General features: G+C 44.8%; 1 protein-coding gene across 2 annotated transcripts in view; it reads left to right on the top strand.

Moving 5' to 3' along the window:
- The window catches only part of LOC115135277 (cytoplasmic polyadenylation element-binding protein 3-like), a 60,277-nt gene that overhangs the window by 29,917 nt on the left and 9,827 nt on the right, over window positions 1-20,533 (top strand). The window contains exons 4-7 of one of the 2 annotated variants that reach the window (XM_029669783.2): window positions 5,268-5,324; window positions 8,163-8,186; window positions 11,183-11,350; window positions 13,362-13,451. In XM_029669783.2, the coding sequence (XP_029525643.2) occupies window positions 5,268-5,324; window positions 8,163-8,186; window positions 11,183-11,350; window positions 13,362-13,451 (339 nt within the window). The remainder of the gene's footprint in view (window positions 1-5,267; window positions 5,325-8,162; window positions 8,187-11,182; window positions 11,351-13,361; window positions 13,452-20,533) is intronic. The other variant, XM_065023294.1, reaches the window with a different exon arrangement.

The following is a 20,533-nucleotide window of genomic DNA, read 5'->3' as shown; positions in this document are numbered from 1 at the left end:
CCCTACCTTGTCACCACACAACTGATTGGCTCAAACTCATTAAGAAGGAAAGAAATTCCACAAATGAACTTTTTAAGAAGGCACACCTGTTAATTGAAATGCATTCCAGGTGACTACCTGAAGCTGGTTGAGAGAATGCCAAGAGTGTGCAAAGCTGTCATCAAGGCAAAGGGTGGATATTTGAAGAATCTCAAATATAAAATATATTTTGATTTGTTTAACACTTTTCTTTGGTTACTACATGATTCCATATGTGTTATTTCATAGTGTTGATGTCTTCACTATTATTCTACAATGTAGAAAATTGTAAAAGTAAACAAAAACCCTTGAATCAGTAGGTGTTCTTAAACTTTTGACCGGTAGTGTATATTTTTTTAAAAAAGACCCGAAGAGGTGTGGTATATGGCCAATATTCCATGGCTAAGGGCTGTTCTTATGCATGACACAACGTGGAGTGCTTGTATACAGCCCTTAGCCGTGGTATATTGGCCATATACGACAAACCCTCGAGGAGCCTGATTGATATGTTAAACAGGTTACCAACACAATTAGAGCATTAAAAAATGATGGTCTGATATACCACTGCTGTCAGCCAATCAGCATTCAGGGATCGAACCACCGGATCCAAATGTTTCACACCCCTGCTCTAACCAGTATTCCCCACCTCATCCCTATGTTTTGCAATTGTATCAGTCTGCACTTCGTCAGAAGTCTGGGGACGAGGGACTTACTGGCTTTGTTCTGAAGGAGGCGGATGACATCCCACTGCCCACTGACTGATCACACACACAGTCTGAGAATAACCCCAGGCCTCGCCCTGAGGTCATGCCACTGAACTGGGGAAAGCAGATGGCCCAGGGCTATTTTAGGGTTTACAGGAGCAACTGTCCACTCTGTCGCCACTAGAATGTCTGGGTGTTACTTATTAGGCACGAAATGGAAGGAAAAAGGGACTGCAACAGGGAGGGGACTACCTATGTGTGTCCAATAAAAAGCTGTCATTTTTAATTTTCTGTTGCAAAACACTTTGCTACGTAGTGCCCTAAAGAATACGACCCTGGTTTAGGTAGGACTGCAATGGACCAAGGCTATTTAATAGGCAAAATGGAGGCTTTCCTCCCAGTGCAGCTAGAGCTAGAGGGCTGGATATATTTAGTGTTGGCTGTGTGACTTAACACTCGAGTAATGCTGTCAACATTGAGTGTGGCTCATGTCTCATCAATTAGAATAAATTAGTTAGGGATGTTATCTTCCATATCTTTTGACAGTTTACAGTTTCTGAGAAAGAATGGGGCTAGTTTCTATAGAATATCCTTTTGAAATCCTTTTTTGAAAAATGACATGCTATCTCGGGCATGTCACAATAAGATTTCTACTCAAGATGGCCACATTACTCTCATTCTGTTGGAATTGGCAGTAGGAGAGAGCGAGGGTGACAATCAACTGTGTGTGTGAGATTTGGAAGATGTTTTTTTTTGGGGGGGGGGGTTTATCGATGTCAATCAAACAAGATATAGCAGCCACATGATTTGCACAGCAACAAAACATGAGCAAGAAGGGGGGATAGATACGTGTCCACGCAGTGTTGCCATATAAGCCCCTCTGTTCTCGTGCTGGATTATGAATCGTAGAGAACCTTGAGGAAATCCACATCTGCTCTCATCTGTAGGACGCGATAGCTGCACTGGCTTCTATCCACTCCCCCTCTCTCGTGGTCACCCAAATCTCACTACTAGTTCCACTGATGTTTCCAGCTTAGGAGGAGGACTGGGTCGTATTCATTAAGCACCAAATGGAAGAACACAAACTGAAACAGAAAGGGACTATACTAGAAGTTGTCCAATAAGAACATTTTAGTAATTTACCAGAAGCTCTTATCCTGAGAAACTTACAGGAGCAATTAGGGTTAAGAGCCTTTAGATTTTTCACGTAGTCGGCTTGGGAATTCGGACCAGCAACCCTTTGGTTACTGATCCAACGCTCTTAAACACTAGGCTACCTGCCGCCCTTAGCTTCATTCTGCGTTAATGAATTTGACCCTGGTCTAAACTGTTGAAATGCTTATCTGTCTGCTGGGGCTTAGTTTTGAAACTTTTCTACACCTCGTCTTGTTTGGGGCCATTCTAGCTTACAACACAGTTGCGCCTTCTCTCTCTGTGTGTGTGTGTGTGTGTGTGTGTGTGTGTGTAAGTAAGTAAAACAGATGTCTGCCCCTGCCATTCACCCTTGCTGTGTTAACATACTGGAGAGGCTAAGTGCAGATTTTGAGCACTGTGATGAAACTTGTTGCCCTGTTGGAGCCAACTAGTTAGTTGCACATGTTCTGTTGAGTAATTGATGTAGAAATATCTGCCATTTTAAAGGCAAGGATGAGTTGCTGGACCATCTTTTCATTACGCAAACTCTTGAACCCTGTTTGTCCATGGTAGCATTTTTGCTGCCCATATGTTTGCAATCCAGCCAGTAGTTTAGTGTTGTAGAAAGGAAGGACTGGAGACGTCTGTCACTGTGTGGTTGTTAATCAAATCAAATCATATTTTATTTTGTCACATACACATGGTTAGCAGATGTTAACGCGAGTGTAGCGAAATGCTTGTGCTTCTAGTTCCGACCGTGCAGTAATATCTAACAAGTAAACTATCAATTTCACAACTACCTTTTACACACAAGTGTAAAGGAATGAATAAGAATATGTACATATAAATATATGGATGAGCGATGGCCAAACGGCATAGGCAAGATGCAGTAGATGGTATAGAGTACAGTATATACATATGAGATGAGTAATGTAGGGTATGTAAACATATAAAGTGCCATTGTTTAAAGTGACTAGTGATACATTTATTACATCACATTTTTTATTATTGAAGTGGCTAGAGATTTGAGTCAGTATGTTGGCAGCAGCCACTCAATGTTAGTGATGGCTGTTTAACAGTCTGATGGCCTTGAGATAGAAGCTGTTTTTCAGTCTCTCCGTCCCAGGTTTGATGCACCTGTACTGACCTCGCCTTCTGGATGATAGCAGGGTGAACAGGCAATGGCTCGGGTTGTTGTTGTCCTTGATGATCTTTATGGCCTTCCTGTGACATCGGGTGGTGTAGGTGTCCTGGAGGGCAGTTAGTTTGCCCTCCGGGGATGCGTTGTGCAGACCTCAATACCCTCTGGAGAGCCTTACGGTTGTGGGCGGCGCAGTTGCCATACCAGGCGGTGATGCAGCCCAACAGAATGCTCTCGATTGTGCATCTGTAAATGTTTGTGTTTCTGGTGATGAGACAAATTTCTTCAGCCTCCTGAGGTTGAAGAGGCTCTGTTTCGCCTTGTTCACCACGCTGTCTGTGTGGGTGGACCATTTTCAATTTGTCTGTGATGTGTATGCCGAGGAACTTAAAACTTTCCACCTTCTCCACTACTGTCCCATCGATGTGGATAGGGGGGTGCTCCCTCTCATGTTTCCTGAAGTTTATGATCATCTCCTTTGATTTGTTGACGTTGAGTGTGAGGTTATTTTCCTGACACCACACTCCGAGGGGCCTCACCTCCCTGTAGGCCGTCTCATCATTGTTGGTAATCAAGCCTACCACTGTAGTGTCGTCTGCATACTTGATGATTGAGTTGGAGGCGTGCATGGCCACGCAGTCATGGGTGAACAGGGAGTACAGGAGAAGGCTGAGAACGCACCCTTGTTGGTCTCCAGTGTTTAGGATCAGTGGGGTGGAGATATTGTTTCCTACCCCCACCACCTGGGGGTGTCCTGTCAGAAAGCCCAGGACCCAGTTGCACAGGGCGGGGTTGAGACCCAGGGTCTCGAGCTTAATGACGAGTTTGGAGGTTACTATGGAGTTAAATACTGAGCTTGGGTTAGGGCAGTGTGATTGCGATTGTGTCGTCTGTGGATCTATTGGGGCGGGAAGCAAATTGGAGTGGGTCTAGGGTGTCCGGTAGGGTGGAGGTGATATGATCCTTGACTAGTCTCTCAAAGCACTTTATGATGATGGAAGTGAGTGCTACGGGGCGACAGCCTTAGCTTTCTTGGGAACAGAAACAATGGTGGCCCTCTTGAAGCAGGTGGGCACAGCAGACTGCGATAGGGATTGATTGAATATGTCTGTAAACACACCAGCCAGCTGGTCTGCGCATGCTCTGAGGACGCGGCTAGGGATGCCGTCTGGGCCGGCAGCCTTGCGAGGGTTAACACGTTTAAATGTTTTACTCACGTTGGCTGCGGTGAAGGAGAGCCTGCAGGTTTTGGTAGCGGGCCATGTTGGTGGCACTGTATTGTCCTCAAAGCGAGCAAAGAAGTTGTTTAGTTTGTCTGGGAGCAAGACATCGGGCCAATGGCGTGGCTGGTGTTCTTTTTGTAGTCCGTGAATTACTGTAGACCCTGCGCATTCAGTTTTGCGCTAATGCTGCCATCAATCCACGGTTTCTGGTTGGGGATTGATGCACTTTCTAATAAACTCGCTCACAGAATCAGCGTATACATCAATGTTGTTGTTAGACGCTATCCGGAACATATCCCAGTCCACATGATCGGCGCAATCTTGAAGCGTGGAATCAGATTGGTCGGACCAGCGTTGAACAGACCTGAGCACGGACGTTTCCTGTTTTTAGTTTCTGTCTATAGGCTGGGAGCAACAAAATGAAGCCAAAGATAGATGCTCATTTGTCTTTGGATACAGTGAGTCATAACCTAACTATGAAACAGTCTGCTAGAGTGATTCCTCATGAAACCAGGACAACAAAATGTACCAGGAAGTCCTTTCACTGGCTGGTGTTGAGGTGGAGGATGCCTGGGCATGTCCACAACACACGGACAGCCAGGCCTTGTGACGCTTTCCCGTTGTCTCTAGAGCAGAATGCATGCTCTGTCAAATTCTTTGCATTGGAGTGTCCATTGTTTGTGTGTGTGAGCGGCGACGTATGAGAGCGAGAGAATTGAATGACTGTTTTCCATAGCCTAATCTACACCATTTTTTTGTTGTTCATCACACACACGTTTGCCCTGGTTTGGTTTCTCAATGATACTAGTTTAGTTTCAGTGGGTGTCTTTTTACCAGGTTATGTTGACCAGTATAACGTACGTAAAATATAACATGTTGTATGCGACATCTTGTCCCCTCAGAACATTTGCATTAAAAAAATCTGTTTCGTGTTAGCAGTTCTACCTCTTATGTTGTTGGTGTGGAGCGTGATGAGGGTTTGTGTTTTAGACACTTATGTAGGGCCTACATGCAGGTTATAACCTGTAATATCTTGTTTTTCTACAGGACGCATGGGTCTGAACTTCCACCACCCCGGAGCAGAGCACATTACGCCATTAAACAGTGAGTAGTATTTCAGAACACACAATAGGCTACGTTTCTCTTTGTAAATCCCTCTGTATGTTATTATGGATGTACGTATTTGTGCTTTAACTGTGGCGTTCGGTTTGACAGGCAAAGTGTTGCTTCTCTGTTGTATGGAAACTTGCAATAAGAAACCTATTCCGAAGTAGTGTCGTTATGAACACACCTATGCAGGATGCCTCAGGATATGCCATAGGGTTGAGGCAGGGATCGCCACAGGGCCCATGCCCATACACAGCAGGGCACAGATGCCCTCCCTTGCTAATCCCACCTCGTACCCCAAGTGCTAAACCCAGCATGGGAGCTATCTCTCAGCCCGGAGCTGGGGGGAAACCACAGCGACGACCCCTGAATACCGGTTCTAAAAATATCCGACCTGTAACACTAGATTACCCCCCTTTGGTCTCTGAGAGAGATTTTGTTTTTCATAATTTGTGTCACTTTGTCTCCCTTCGTCCAGTTTTTTTTCTCTCTCTCTTTTCCATCCGAGTTAGAAAGTGAGTTGGCAAAAGTCTCTTCCTTTCAGTGTTGTCAAAACTTCAGTGAGAGGAGAGCGGATTGGGGTGACTGGTGACTGGTGGAGCTCAGCTCAAGACATCTGGGAGTGTTAGTCGAGCCTTGGGTCATGATCATTAGGCACCAAATGAGAGCGAGAACTGACTAAAACGGGGAGGACTACATGGACTTGTCCAATAAAAAATGCTCATTTTTGTTTAACATTAAACGTTTTCGGTTGCGTGGCCTTAGGAACACGACTGTGGTTTCTCCTCACTCGCCTGGTTGGGGATGCCAGCAGGGGAAGCAGTGAGAAAAGAGAGGAAATGATGATGGATGGAAAAGGAGAAGATATCCAACAAGGCTTATAGTAACTAGTTTTACTGCTGTCACAGCTTGACAACACTGTGCTGTCTGTTTTCTCTTCAACTTGTTATTTTCATCATCAGTCCTTTGGAAAACACATTTCAAATAGATGTTGAACTGCTGTTCTGGAGGGTTTAACTTAAGCACAGATCTCAGATCTGCACGGAGCTCTGGAAACTGTCATAATTGACCCTTGCAGCTGTAGTCTCCAATGTCAACACTGCTTTAGATGTGAGGAAAGCTGGTTAACGTTAGTCTACTCTTCGTCTCTCCATTGTCTCAGCTGTATGAAGCCTTGTAGCCGAGAATCTGTCTGACACATTCTCTCATTTTCCACTGATTTTTTTTGTGGCTGAGATGTAGGCCTTACGGTTCATCCTCCAACATTGATTTATGGTTCAAGATGAACTGATAGCTTAGGAGAAGTGTAAGGGCCGAGCAGATCATTTTTAGTAACTGCTCGTCTCTGTACAACAGTGCCCTAAAGCTGTGCAGACATAACAAACACAACGCTCCTCAGGCCGGACGATCTTCCAGTCGTCCCTTCAAAAATCTCCTCTCTGACACTCGCGTGTTCGTATGTGCTTATTTCTGTTCCTCCCTCACGCTCATCCTCCTCGTCTTATTCTCCCTCGCCACAGTGACTGACAGTTTCCCAACAGCACTTACTAGTCTACACTAGATCAGTGGGTTCCACCCTTCTACCATTTTCCCCTTGTTGCTAGGTGCCTTTGTCTCTCCTAAGGCCCTGACAGTGGGAGAATAAAACGGAGAACGTTGGTCTGAACAACTGTGCTCTGGTGAGACGAGCCAGAGTTTTAATGAAACCCAGTAAGAGAAAAGGCCTGGGTACAATGTCTCTGTCAAGAGCTGGGGGGTGGGGGGGGGGGGAAGGGCACCAGCACAATGGAAAGCCCCATATTGGTTTTTAGGAGAAGACTGTGTTCTCTGTGACACTTGACTGTAAGAAGGTCTGTTTGGGGATGTATTACCAGGAGCCCCTCCTCACTGTCTACTGGCATTAAAGTTATAGACTCTATTTACCTCTTGTAGGCTTTTTTCTCAGCCACAGCAAGGCTCCTATTCAGGCATGTTGGGTGCGTTCAAGGAAGGTTTTTTTTTTTTAAATGTAACGTGTGAAAACGCACCCACACCAAATGACACATTTGTTATGGGCTTTCATGTAAGTCCTTTTGCTACTGTGTTTCCTAAACGTTAGATAACACGTCAAAGGTTTGTTCTGAAAGCCCACGAACACCGTAACTAATGAAATGGATAGACAGGGCACAAAGGCTTATCTCTGTCTGCTGTACCTTTTTTGCATGCTCACTAAATTGAAATCTGCCAGCCAACCCTATCACATGGTAGGACAGTCATCCTCTAACAGTTTTTCTGTCTGGACCCTGAGACTCAGGATGGCACTTCCATGGCTCCATCCACAGGGCAGCTTGGAGTAGAAATGTCCCACTGTATAGACTCTGTTTCACTAGTTCATGATAATGACTCATGACATCTGTCTGTCAATGCATGTCGCTTTATCAACCACATTCATACATATTGACGCTGGGCAGAAAGGAAAGTAAATGTGAGCTAGGGAGTAGTCCGTGTTTATTGCCTGATTATAATCTGCATAATATGATTGTCATTGCTCTGTTATTGCAGGTGAATATTTCTCAGTAGTAAGGCGTATTATAACATCGCTCATCCTACTCTAGTCTAGTCTAGCCCAGGAGTAGCAGGTTTCCTGTGGGCTACTGCCAGCTAACCCATAATGAAGCCTTGTTTGCCTCCATCGCTGATGATTAGGTGTGGCCGTCTGTGGTTTCACTGTTGCCTTGGTGATGTTCTGCCTGGTTGTCTTCCCACAAAACCCATGTCTCTGTCCCTCTCCTTTCCATACCCCTCTGTCTCTCTCTCCCTCCATCTCTCCCTCCCTCTCCCACTGTTCACAAGCAGCCAGGAGCTATGGCCGCAGAAGAGGTAACTTTTGGAATTTTACTGTGTTTCTGCTTGCCAAAATGAATAGGATGCACGAGCACAATTGCTTGTCTGTCCGTACGGACGTGTCTCTTTCCAGGGCTGAGGGTTCTAGTGTGAAGTCACATGATCTGCCTTCGTCTGTGCCGTGATTGGATGAAATCATATTAATTTGCACACTTTTTTTTTTGTTTTGATGTTATTGCATTTAATGAAGTTGGGGAGAGGTGGATGATTACAGTACATTCGGAAAGTATTCAGACTCCTTGACTTTTTTCACTTTTTGTTACGTTATAGCCTTATTATAAAATGGATTAAGAAAAATATACACACAGTAAAAACAAAGCAAAAGGTTTTTATATATTTTAGGTTTTTATATATTTTAGCATATGTATTTAAAAAAAAAATACATTTACATAAGTATTCAGACCCTTTACTCAGTACTTTGTTGAAGCACCTTCGTCAGCGATTACAGCCTCACTGTCAGGTTGGACGGGGAGCATCGCTGCACAGATATTTTCAGGTCTCTCCAGAGATGATTGATTGGGTTCAAGTCTAGGCTCTGGCTGGGCCGCTCATGGACATTCAGAGACTTGTCCCGAAGCCACTCCTGCATTGTCTTGGCTGTGTGATTAGGGTTGTTGTCCTGTTGGAAGGTGAACCGTCGCCCCAGTCTGAGGTCCTGAGCGCTCTGGAGCAGGTTTTCATCAAGAATCTCTCTGTACTTTGCTCCGTTCATCTTTCCCTCGATTCTGACTTGTCTCCCAGTCCCTGCTGCTGAAAAACATCCCCACAGCATCATTTTGCCACCACCATGCTTCACTGTAGGGTTGGTGCCAGGTTTCCTCCAGACCTGATGAGAATCTTGTTTCTCATGGTCTGAGAGTCCTTTAGGTGCCTTTTGCAAACTCCAAGTGAGCTGTCATGTGCCTTTTACTGAGTGGCTTCCATCTCTAACATAAAGGCCTGATTAGTGGAGTGCTGCAGAGATGGTTGTCTTTCTGGAAGGTTATCCTATCTCCACAGTGGAACTCTGGAGCTCTGTCAGAGTGACCTCCCTGGCCCTTCTCCCCCGATTGATCCGTGGTTCCAAGCTTCTTCCATTTAAGAATGAGGGAGGCCACTGTGTTCTTGCGGAATTGCCGCAGACATTTTTTTTTGTACCCTTCCCCAGATCTGTGTCTCGACACAATCCTGTCTCGGAGCTCTATGGACAGTTCCTTCAAACTCATGACTTGGTTTTTGCTCTGACATGCACTGTCAACTGTGGGACCTTATATAGACAGGTGTGTGCCTTTACAAATCATGTCCAACCAATGAATTTACCACAGGTGGACTCTAATCAAGTTGAAGAAACATCTCAAGGATGATCAATGGAAACAGGATGCACCTGAGCTCAATTTTGAGTCTCATAGCAAAGTGTCTGAATACTTATGTAATACATTTGCCAGAAATTGTAATTTTGGGGTATTGTGTGTAGATTGAGGAAAAAAAAAAGAAAAGTTATCCATTTTAGAATGCGGCTGTAACCTAACAAAATGTGGGGAAGGGGTCTGAATTCTTACCGAATGCACTGTACTTCCGAATTTTGTATCCAAAACCTTTGTTTTCTCTCTAGCATTCTGAGTCGTTGTGCTAAGCCTGATTTTATATGGTATAGGCATCTGTATTGGCTACTACTTGTGTATTATTAATTAATTGACATGTATAGAACCAAGTCCATTTGGAGCTGTTTTTTACAAGGTATCATAAAAGTACACTGACTCAGAAACGATTTATGTCCTGAATAGAAGGAATGGGTGCTGCAGACATGCTCTTCTCTGATTTGGAGTGTTCAACTAATTCCTATTTTCTCACTGAGGAAAACCCTGGTAACATTTGAAACTTTGTTGTTTCAATGCTTGCATTTGTTGTATCTAAGAATTATAGGACTTTTAAGTCTGGCTGTTGGCAGTTCATTAGTCCACTTGTAGATGGCGCTTATGACTCAGCGATCAAATCTGACGGTTATTATCTTTGTCAGTCCTCCTGTATTTGTCTATACCTGTGTGCCTGTTAGCATGGGAAGTAAAACATATTTGTACAGTAGCCTACGCCTAACAGAGGCCTCTAACATGGTCTACCTCCAGATCTTAGATACATGCAGCTCCATTCAGTCAGTACACAGTCCTCTTTGCTCTCACCTGTAAGAGGTCATCTACTGCTGTGGCAAATGGTCCGCCGTCTTGCCCGCCATCCCTCCTGCACTCTCCACCCCTTGTTCCTATTGCCTGCAGGAACAAGGCTCTGAAGGACTGTTCTGGGTCAAAATGGGACTTAAATGGTGGGTGTCGCAGAGGTGCCGGATTGGCCGCATTGACAAAATGTTGCTTTTTTTTTTAAAGCTAATTTCCTGCAATTCTACACATTTTGCCATGAGGCTGAGAGACAAAATTGCAGTTTTATTATGCAATCCTTCAAATTTGGCTATGGCTTATGCTATCTGAGTGACTCAAACGTAACAAAATTGGTGAGAGCCCCATGCCATGACAAAAATATTCCTGAATGCATCATTATTGGAATTTTAGTGTCACTCTGACTCTACTTTGGTGATTGTTAGTTCTCAGCGGATCTTATTTAAAAATATATAGTTCAATTATATTTTCTACATACTCTATCTGGTTGATCCCGAAGATGATTTAAAAAATTCTTTACTTTTTGTACATAGGTGACCTGAAAAAAAAACAGGTGTCTCGCCCGAGGAAGGCAGGCAGGCCCACAATGTTTGACGAATGCAGCAGCATGATGGTGATTTGACCTTCCTCTGTAAGGAGACTGCTATTGTTACCAGTTATAATAACACCATCTCTCTCTCTCTCTCTTTCATATCCTCCCTGTCTTCTCTTCTGTTCTGTGCCCTTTTCTTCTCCCTCGCTCTTCTCCCTGTTATCCTTGCTTGTTCTCTCTTTCCCTCTCAATCCCCCCGGCCCTCTCTCTCGCTCCCCCCTCTCTCTTTCCAGGTCGCTCTTCGCTCTTTCCCTTTGAGGACGGTTTCCTGGACGACGGTCACGGTGACCCCTCTCTGACCCCGGGCTTGAACTCGCCCACGCGCTGTCAGAACGAAGAGCGGATGGAGCGCTACTCCAGGAAGGTGTTTGTTGGAGGCCTGCCTCCTGACATAGATGAAGGTACAGACGGGTGGCAGTGGCACTAGCCTGTGTCCCAAATCTGTTTGTTTTGTCTTGCCATCTCCTATGGTCATTGTCAGTGTTTGCCGTAGCAACGGCCATAGAAGTTGGCAAGACAGCACAAACAGGTCTTGGACCAGGCTAGCACCTTACAGTACATTCTCTATATTTCCTCATAGAATGTCCATGAGCTGCATAGCATGTGATTAATACGTTTAGGGGTTTGTGCAGGCTAGGATGGTAAGGAGGGAGGAGGGATTTACAAGCCAGATGAGGGTCTACAGATGTATTTTGGTGGTCTGCTGGTTCAGTGGGCTAAATGAGTGGCAGGTAGCCTAGCGATTAAGAGTATTGGACCAGTAATCGAAAGGTCACTGGTTCGAATCTCCGAACCGGCAATGTGGACAAATCTGCCGTTCTGCCCTTGAGCAAGGCAGTTAACCCCTAAGAACAACTTCTCCCTGGACACCGATGACGAGGATGTTGATTTACGGCAGCACCTTTCTGATTCGGAGGGTTTAAATACAGAAGACCCATTTCAGTTAAATGAATTAAGTTGTGAAACTGACTAGGTATCCCCTTTCCCTTCCACCCTAAAGGGCTGGTTTTGTCAGTCTATGCTGTCTATCAGTCATGGAGCTGGTTCTCTGGGCCTGTGGACTGACTGGTTATGCTCTGTGGGTTTGTGGCAGTGAGCTGGCAGTCGGTCTGGCAGCAGATGTGATAGTGTGTTATCTCACAGAGTGTAAGTAGGGCCTGAGGGCATAGCAGGACATTGGGAATCTGGAATGGTGACACGGCTCAATGTGGCTCAGACATGCGACCAACACAGAACACAAAACGCGCCAAAAAAATGCACAGAGAATTAGTGAACAATGCGTGCCCATGGCCTCTTGGAATATTCATGAGTTGCCACAATACAAGGGTTTAATAGGGCTCCCAAGTGGCGCAGCGGTCTAAGGCACTACGTCTCGGTGCAAGAGGCGTCACTACAGTCCCTGGTTTGAATCCAGGCTGTATCACATCCGGCCGTGATTGGGAGTCCCATAGGGCGGCGCACAATTGGCTCAGCCTTGTCCGTGTTTGGCCAGAGTAGGTCATCATTGTAAATACGTTCTTAACTGACTTTTTGATGGCTTGCTTGACATGCAATTGCGCATCATGTGGACAAATATACAGAACAAAAATATAAGCGCAACATGCAACTATTTCAAAGATTTTACTGCGTTACAGTTCATATGAGAAAATCAGTCAGATTAAATGAATTAATTAGGCCCTAATCTATGGATTTCATGACTAGGAATATAGATATGCGTCTGTTGGTCACATATACTTTAAAAGAAATGGGCCTCCGATTGGACCTTAGAATCTCGTCACAGTATTTCTGTGCATTTGAATTACCATTGATTTAAAATGGAATTGTGTTCGTTGGCCATAGGTTATGCCTGCCCATACCATAACCCCACCACCACTCTGTTCACAGAGAGTTGTGAGGCCTGTTGGACGTACTGCCACATTCTCCAGAAAAAAACACGAGGTGCCGTATGGTAGAGAAATGTTTATTAAATTCTCTGCCAACAACTCTGGTGAACATTCCTGCAGTCAGCATGCCCATTGCACCCTCTCTCAACACTTGTGACATCTTTGGTACTGTGTTGTGTGACACAACTGCACATTTTAGAGTGGCCTTCTATTGCCCCCAGCACAAGGTGCATCTGTGTAATGATCATGCTGTTTAATCAGCTTGTTGATGTGCCACACCTGTCAGGTGGATGGATTCACTTGGCAAAGGAGAAATGCTCACTAATAGGGATGTAAAGAAATTTGTGCACACAATTTGAGAGAAATATGCTTTTTGAGCGTATGGAACATTTCTGGGATCTTTTATTTCAGCTCATGAAACATGCGACCAACACTTTACATGTTGCGTTAACATTTTTATTCTGTGTAGTTTCCATGGGAAATTGCTCCATGACCATGGTAATTTCATTAAAAAAAAATATTTCAACAGATGAGATCACCAACAGCTTCCGTCGCTATGGACACCTGGTTGTGGATTGGCCCCACAAAGCCGAGAGCAAGTCCTACTTTCCGCCTAAAGGTAAGAACAGTTTGTTCACACCGGTCTGTAAAATAACATTTTTTCCAAAGAATAAATATAGGAATGTTTGTGGAAGACCTCCTCCTGACATAGGATTAACCAACGACATTAACCAATCAACAATGCCTTTACAAGTCTACAGTAACAAATGGTATTGTTCAGTCATTGTCTCAGAGAGCATGCTGCGCTGCTAAGGCATGGGTTGTGTGGGAAGCTTTACGATACCCAGAATTCAAGGATCACCCAGGTCTCGAGTTAAGGCGTCTATTTATTTATATGGCCCCCTGCTGCTATTTCAGGGATAGAAAAACACACACACACACACACACCCTCTGTGGTGTCTCACTACAGGCTCCTGAAGGGCCCAGAGCACTCAGACCAGAGGAGAGAGGGAGAGAGAGTTTTTCGTCAATACCGGGAGAGTGCAAAGGCTTTCTCCTGCCCCTGGCCACCGGCCCTGGGTTTCATTTGGACAGGTGACCATAGCGGGGAGAGGGCCCTTCCTTCCAGGCCCCTGTATCACTTCACTCCGCCCGCCCCTCCACACACTTCAATGTGTCATTAAGGAAACTATGAAAGCAGAGGGTTGGAAATGGCTGACATTCCTCAAGCATATGGTAATACGCTGCATCTGGGGAAGCTGTGAAAATTGCCCGTTTCTTCCCGCGCTCATTTTGGATTTTCCTTTTTTTGGGGGCGGGGTGTTCAACTTTATTTTCAATAGGCCTCAGCTCGGGGCTCTCTAGTATTCCTAATCTCACGAGGGGAAAATGCAGCATCCGTTTAGGGGAATGAGTTTGAAAGTCAGAGAATTCCTTGTAAGGGAGGGAGGGAAGACTTGGTACGCCACAAGGAAACCACCTCCGCTTGTTGTAATTTCCCACCTTTGTTGGTGTTTTAGTGTTGGGCCACCTATGTTTTTTAATAAAAGAGCTTGGACAGTCGCCCTTAAAGCCAAGTTCTTAGCTGGAGTGCGAGTGCACATCCTTACGATTGTGTGTGTGTGTGTGTGTGTGTGTGTGTGTGTGTGTGTGTGTCTGCGCATGTGTGTGTGTCCTATCCTTTCATAGGCTGTAATGGCTGTTTCTCAGATGTGGGATTCCCATTAAGCGGTCATCAATCTCTCCCCATGTTAAAAATGGTTCCAAGCTGACCTAATGGAACTTGGTAGTCACTTCTTCAATCCTGTGTCACATTAAAATGAGCAGTTATGTGTCTCTGTACAATTATGTAATAGTTTTTGGTTTGGGAGATTAGGATGAATCATGTTGTGGCTCCCAGGCCTGAGCAGGGTCCATCTCTGGTCTAAACTGGGATCAGTTGCAAGCCTGGGGCCAGACAGGCAGTTATCCCTGATGAACAGGCCTGAGGTCAGTTCACAGGCCACTGCACTGTTCCTAAACTTCCTAGTACCTTTGTCCAATGGTGATAGTGTTGGGCTTAGGCAGGATGAGAGAATGGGGACTGTCTGCCTGTCTGCCTGCTGGATGATGTCACCAACCGATGAGCTCACCATGACTGTGGTGCTGCTCACACCTGCTCAATGAGCTCTGGCCTGTAGTCCCGGGCGTCACCATTGGAGACGAGCTCCAAACGGTGCTGAAGCTATTTCTGTCCGCTCCGTACGGAGGTAGAGCGGAACGAGGGAGGAAAGGAGGGGGCTCCTTTGGGGGTTTTCGAGTGGCTGCTTTTAGGATAATGTGTCTGTGTCAGAGCCTGGATGCCGGGAGCTTATCTACGCTGTTGTTGGATGAGTCAGGCATAGGCTGGCACAATAGGACAGAGCACCTTCTCTGGCTAGGGGGGGCAGATAGTCAGGCCACTCTGTAATGATGCCACTGAAGCTCCCTATACAGTGCCCTCACCTCTAGGATGGGTTTAGCGATCTCTACTCGTGGTACTGAGAAGATGTGTGGGGGGATGATCGAGGATGCATTGAGGGATTTCTCACAAATTGAGATGATTAGTGAAGCTTCATTTCACCTCCCCTGGTCTCGACTGCCTGTGCTCTCGTCAAGCTCCCATGCCTATTTGTTTTAGGAAAGCAGATGCTTGTCTCTCTCTTCCCCTCCCTACTCGCTCTCCTCCCTCCTTCCTCTCCACATGTAAGCTTCTGTCAGCGGGACATTTATTTACTTTCAGTGACAGAGTTACAGCTCCCTGCGGGTTTGTCTGCTCTCTCTCCACCCATCTTCTCCTCCATATCTCTCCTCCTCCCTCTTTCTCTTATTGCATTATATAGGCCTACTTTCAGGACAGCTTGGCTGTATGTCTCATGTCTGCTCTCTCCTCTTCCACTCTTCTTCACCCCTCTTCTCCTCCATGTCTTCCCCCCTTCTTTCCTTCTTTCTGTTATGAGGATATATAATATCAGCAGGGCAGCTTCGGCTGTATGTTTCAGTCATGATCAATTGAGACAGCTTCCAGACTGGAAAAGAGCTGATTTTTTTGTGTGACGATTTTGCTGATGAGCTTTGCCAGAGTCTGCTCTTCATCCTTCACAGAGTACTCACTGATTTTATTCTCTACTGGTCCTGGGCCTGCATCCATAAAGGGTCTCCGAGTAGGTGCTACTCTAGGATCAGTTTTGCCTTTCAGAGCATAATGAATTAGACTGCAGGGACCCGATCCGAGATCAGAACTCTTACTCTAAGGTGCTTTACTAATACAGGCCAGACCAGTCTGCAGGGTCAAGTTCTGCACCCCTCTCTTAGGGCTGAACATCTGGGAAGATTCACTGGTTCCTGAATCTGGAAACATTAACCTTGATAAATCAACAGACACAAACTTTAACTGTACTTCGAAACGAGTCTTGCAACGAGTCTCATCGTTTAAACTTTGATTGTAGGAAACTGACTGTCAAAAAAATGCCTGCTGTATGTTATGAGGTAATGTTGATGTTGGCTATTGATTTGTGAAGTAAGTTGACCTGGAGAGCCACGGTGGATGCCCTGTGCTCCCAAGAGGAGTTAGTCAATTAAGTGGAAAATTGGTCATTGTTTGTACAGCGGAGTCTTGGAACTTTTTGAGTCAAGGTGTGAAATTGCAGTGGCTTGTTTGTGAGGTCATGTGTTTGGCGAGTGCATGGTGAGACAGTGTTGGCCGTCGGCGAGGGAAAGAGTCGGGCGGTCCTGGTCGTGTGTCATTTTGTTAGCCGTAGTACCGTGAGGTAACCGGACCTGTCATTTATCTTTTAAAGGGATTTTTTTACAGCCCAAGACTGCCTGGCCGTATGTTTTCCTTTCCTCCCTTGGCGCGGTCGGGAGCTCAGCAGTTAAGCTCTATAAATCTCAGGCACGAGCCACTGCAGATCTGTGCTCTCCTCTCCTCCTCTGGTTTAAGTAAGCCTCTGCACTGCGGCTTGCCTGCCTATCTGGCCCGAATTCCCCTTCCCCTGAAGTGTGCACACTAGCATACTTTCTCCCATGGATTTATTAAAAGACAAATGTACTTGTTTTTTTTCTTTTTTCCGCGGGACGGTTGAGCTAATGTAGGCTAATGTGATTAGCATGAGGTTGTAAGTAACAAACAACAAAAAAATCCCAGGACTAAGACGTATCTGATATGGGCAGAAATCTTAAATTCTTGTTAATCTAACTGCACTGTCCAATTTACAGTAGCTATTACAGTGAAAGAATACCATGCTATTGTTTGAGGAGAGTGCACAATTATGAACTTGAAAATATGTTAAACCAATTAGGGCAGTTTTGATACAATATTTTGATCATAAATGCAATGGTTCATTGGATCAGTCTTACATTTTGCACATACACTGCTGCATCTAGTGGTTAATATTGAAATTGTGCCTGGGCTGGAATAATACATTGTCCTTTCTCTTGCATTTCAAAGATGATGGTACCAAAAATAAAAAACATGTTTTTTTCTTTGTATTATCTTTTACCAGATCTAATGTGTTATATTCTCCTACATTAATTTCACATTTCTGCAAAATTCAAAGTGTTTCCTTTCAAATGGTATCAAGAATATGTATATCCTTGCTTCAGGTCCTGAGCTACAGGCAGTTAGATTTGGGTCATTTTAGGCGAAAATTGAAAAAAAGGGTCCCATCCTTAACCAAATCTGTATTTTGGATGTACATGGCATGTGATAGAAGTGTTCAGACATTTCATTTTTGCGATTTCGCTTGGTTGTAAGAAACTTAACCCACCAGATATATAGGCTTCCTCATGCTCGTTCTGCAGTTGCAGGGGCACAGATGAAGCATGAACAAAGGATTCAAACACTCCCAAATGAATAAACTCTGTTTAAAAGATGCAGGTCTTTGGGTGTTGTACACATTAAATTGTGTCATTCCTAACTTTATCAGCAACGTTATATTCCATTTTGTTGGACTTTTTCTAAAAACCAAGTGAAATCGCTAAAAAAGTGTCTGAACATGCCATTTATAACGTGCCATTTACATCAAAAATACAGATTTGGTTGATAAAAAGTTCAACTTGTTCATTAACAATGGTGGAACCTCCCTCCAGACAATGTTTACACAAATCCTATGCTTTTAAATCCACAACAGGGAGAGTGTGTGTGACCGTGCGATTTTGGATTAAAAAATATATATACAGTCGTGGACAAAAGTTTTGAGAATGACACACACATGAATTTTCAGTCTTCTGCCTCAGTTTGTATGATGGCAATTTGCATTACAATTCATTTGCCATGCAAATGAACTGAATCCCCCCAAAAACATTTCCACTGTATTTCAGCCCTGCCACAAAAGGACCAGCTGACATCATGTCAGTGATTCTCTCGTTAACACAGTTGTGAGTTTTGACAAGGGCAAGGCTGGAGATCATTCTGTCATGCTGATTGAGTTCGAAAAACAGACTGGAACCTTCAAAAGGAGGGTGGTGCTTGGAATCATTGTTCTTACTTTGTCAAATATGGTTACCTGCATGGAAACACGTGCCGTCATCGTTGCTTTGCACAAAAAAGGCTTCACAGGCAAGGATATTGCTGCCAGTAAGATTGCACCTAAATCAACCATTTATTGGATCATCTAGAACTTCAAGGAGAGTGGTTCAATTATTATGAAGAAGGCTTCAGGGCGCCCAATAAAGTCCAGCAAGCGCCAGGACCGTCTCCTAAAGTTGATTCAGCTGCGGGATCAGGGCACCACCAGTACAGAGCTTGCTCCGGAATGGCAGCAGGCAGGTGTGAGTGCATCATTGCACAGTGAGGCAAATACTTTTTGAGGATGGCCTGGTGTCAAGAAGGGCAGCAAAGAAGCCACTTCTCTCCAGGAAAAACTTCAGGAACATACTGATATTCTGCAAAAGATACAGGGATTGGACAGTTGAGGACTGGGGTAAAGTCATTTTCTCTGATGAATACCCTTTCCAATTGTTTGGGGCATCTGGAAAAAAGCTTGTCCGGAGAAGACAAGGTGAGCACTACCATCAGTCCTGTGTCATGCCAACAGTAAAGCATCCTGAGACAATTCATGTGTGGGGTTGCATCTCAGCCAAGGGAGTGGGCTCGCTCACAATTTTGCCTAAGAACACAGCCATGAATAAAGAATGGTACCAACACGTCCTCCGAGAGCAACTTCTGCCAACCATCCAGGAACAGTTTGGTGACGAACAATGCCTTTTCCAGCATGATGGAGCACCTTGCCAAAAGGCAAAAGTGATAACTATGTGGCACAGGGAACAAAACATCAATATTTTGGGTCCATGGCCAGGAACCTCCCCAGACCTTAATCCCATTGAGAACTTGTGGTCAATCCTCAAGAGGCAGGTGGACAAACAAACAACCCACAAATTCTGACAAACTCCAAGCATTGATTATGCAAGAATGGGCTGCCGTCAGTCAGGATGTGGCCCAGAAGGTAATTTGACAGCATGCCAGGGCAGATTGCAGAGGTCTTGAAAAAGAAGTGTCAACACTGCAAATAATGACTCTTTGCATCAACTTCATGTAATTGTCAATAAAAGCCTTTGACACTTATGAAATGCTTGTAAATATACTTCAGTATTCTATAGTAAAATCTGACAAAAATATCTAAAGACACTCTGAAGCAGCAAACTTTGTGGCCTAGAAGGCCAGCCTCCCGGAGTCGCCTCTTCACTGTTGACGTTGAGACCGGTGTTTTGCTGGTACTATTTAATGAAGCTGCCAGTTGAGGACTTGTGAGGCGTATGTATCTGTCCTCTTGCTCAGTTGTGCACTGGCGCCTCCCACTATTTCTATTCTGGTTAGAGACAGTTTGTGCTGTTCTGTGTTGTACGAGATCTTCAGTTTCTTTGCAATTTCTCGCATGGAATAGCCTTCAGTTCTCAGAACAAGAATCGACTGACGAGTTTCAGAAGAAAGTGCTTTGTTTCTGGTCGGGGTCTGAACTTACTGTTGCAAGTTAGAATAGTAGAATACACAAGGTTCGATTTCAAAATGTGGTTGTGCATCAGCAGTTTTACTCTTATGTCAGTCACTCAATTATCCCACGCCAGCAATTTTTTGGGGGGGGATTGGTAAATGAGTCTAGTGGCCAGCTATCTAAACTTAGTAGTCATGGTCAAATTCCTAGCCGAGGGCGGCCCCCATTGATTTTGCTAGTCAGTCTCACTCAGATATCACATTAAAAACTCCAAACATTTCTCTCCCCCCTACGGCAGCTAATTCTATTTTCCGCTTCATGCCAAAATGTGTAGAATTGCAGTGTGGTGGGGGGGGGGGGTGCGTAGGTTCAGAGCAACTCCGTCCCCACATTAGATTTTTTTTTGTGGCCCCCACCCCCATCAAAGTTGCCAATCCCTGCTCTAATTCTTGTAGCTATACATTCTTTGATACACGCACACCCCTACATTTACACGTAGACTCTATCTCTCTCTCTCACACACACTTTCACGGTTCACTGAATCTGCTGAGTCAGGGTATTTTTGTTTCCTTTTCCCTCTCATCTGTAGCAGCAGTCCCTTTGAGGAATGTAAATCACAACAGTTGCACATCCCTCTCTGTTCCCCCTTTCCACTCCATTCCTCTGCCATGCGTTCTGCTCTTCCGCATATATAGATTTAAAATGCCGTAGCCCCTTCAGTCAGCTGACACCAGAAAACACACACACACAC

Source organism: Oncorhynchus nerka, linkage group LG10, assembly GCF_034236695.1.
Source record: "Oncorhynchus nerka isolate Pitt River linkage group LG10, Oner_Uvic_2.0, whole genome shotgun sequence".
In the NCBI taxonomy this organism is placed as follows: Eukaryota; Metazoa; Chordata; class Actinopteri; order Salmoniformes; family Salmonidae; genus Oncorhynchus; species Oncorhynchus nerka.
This window is presented reverse-complemented; position numbering and strand designations above follow the sequence as displayed.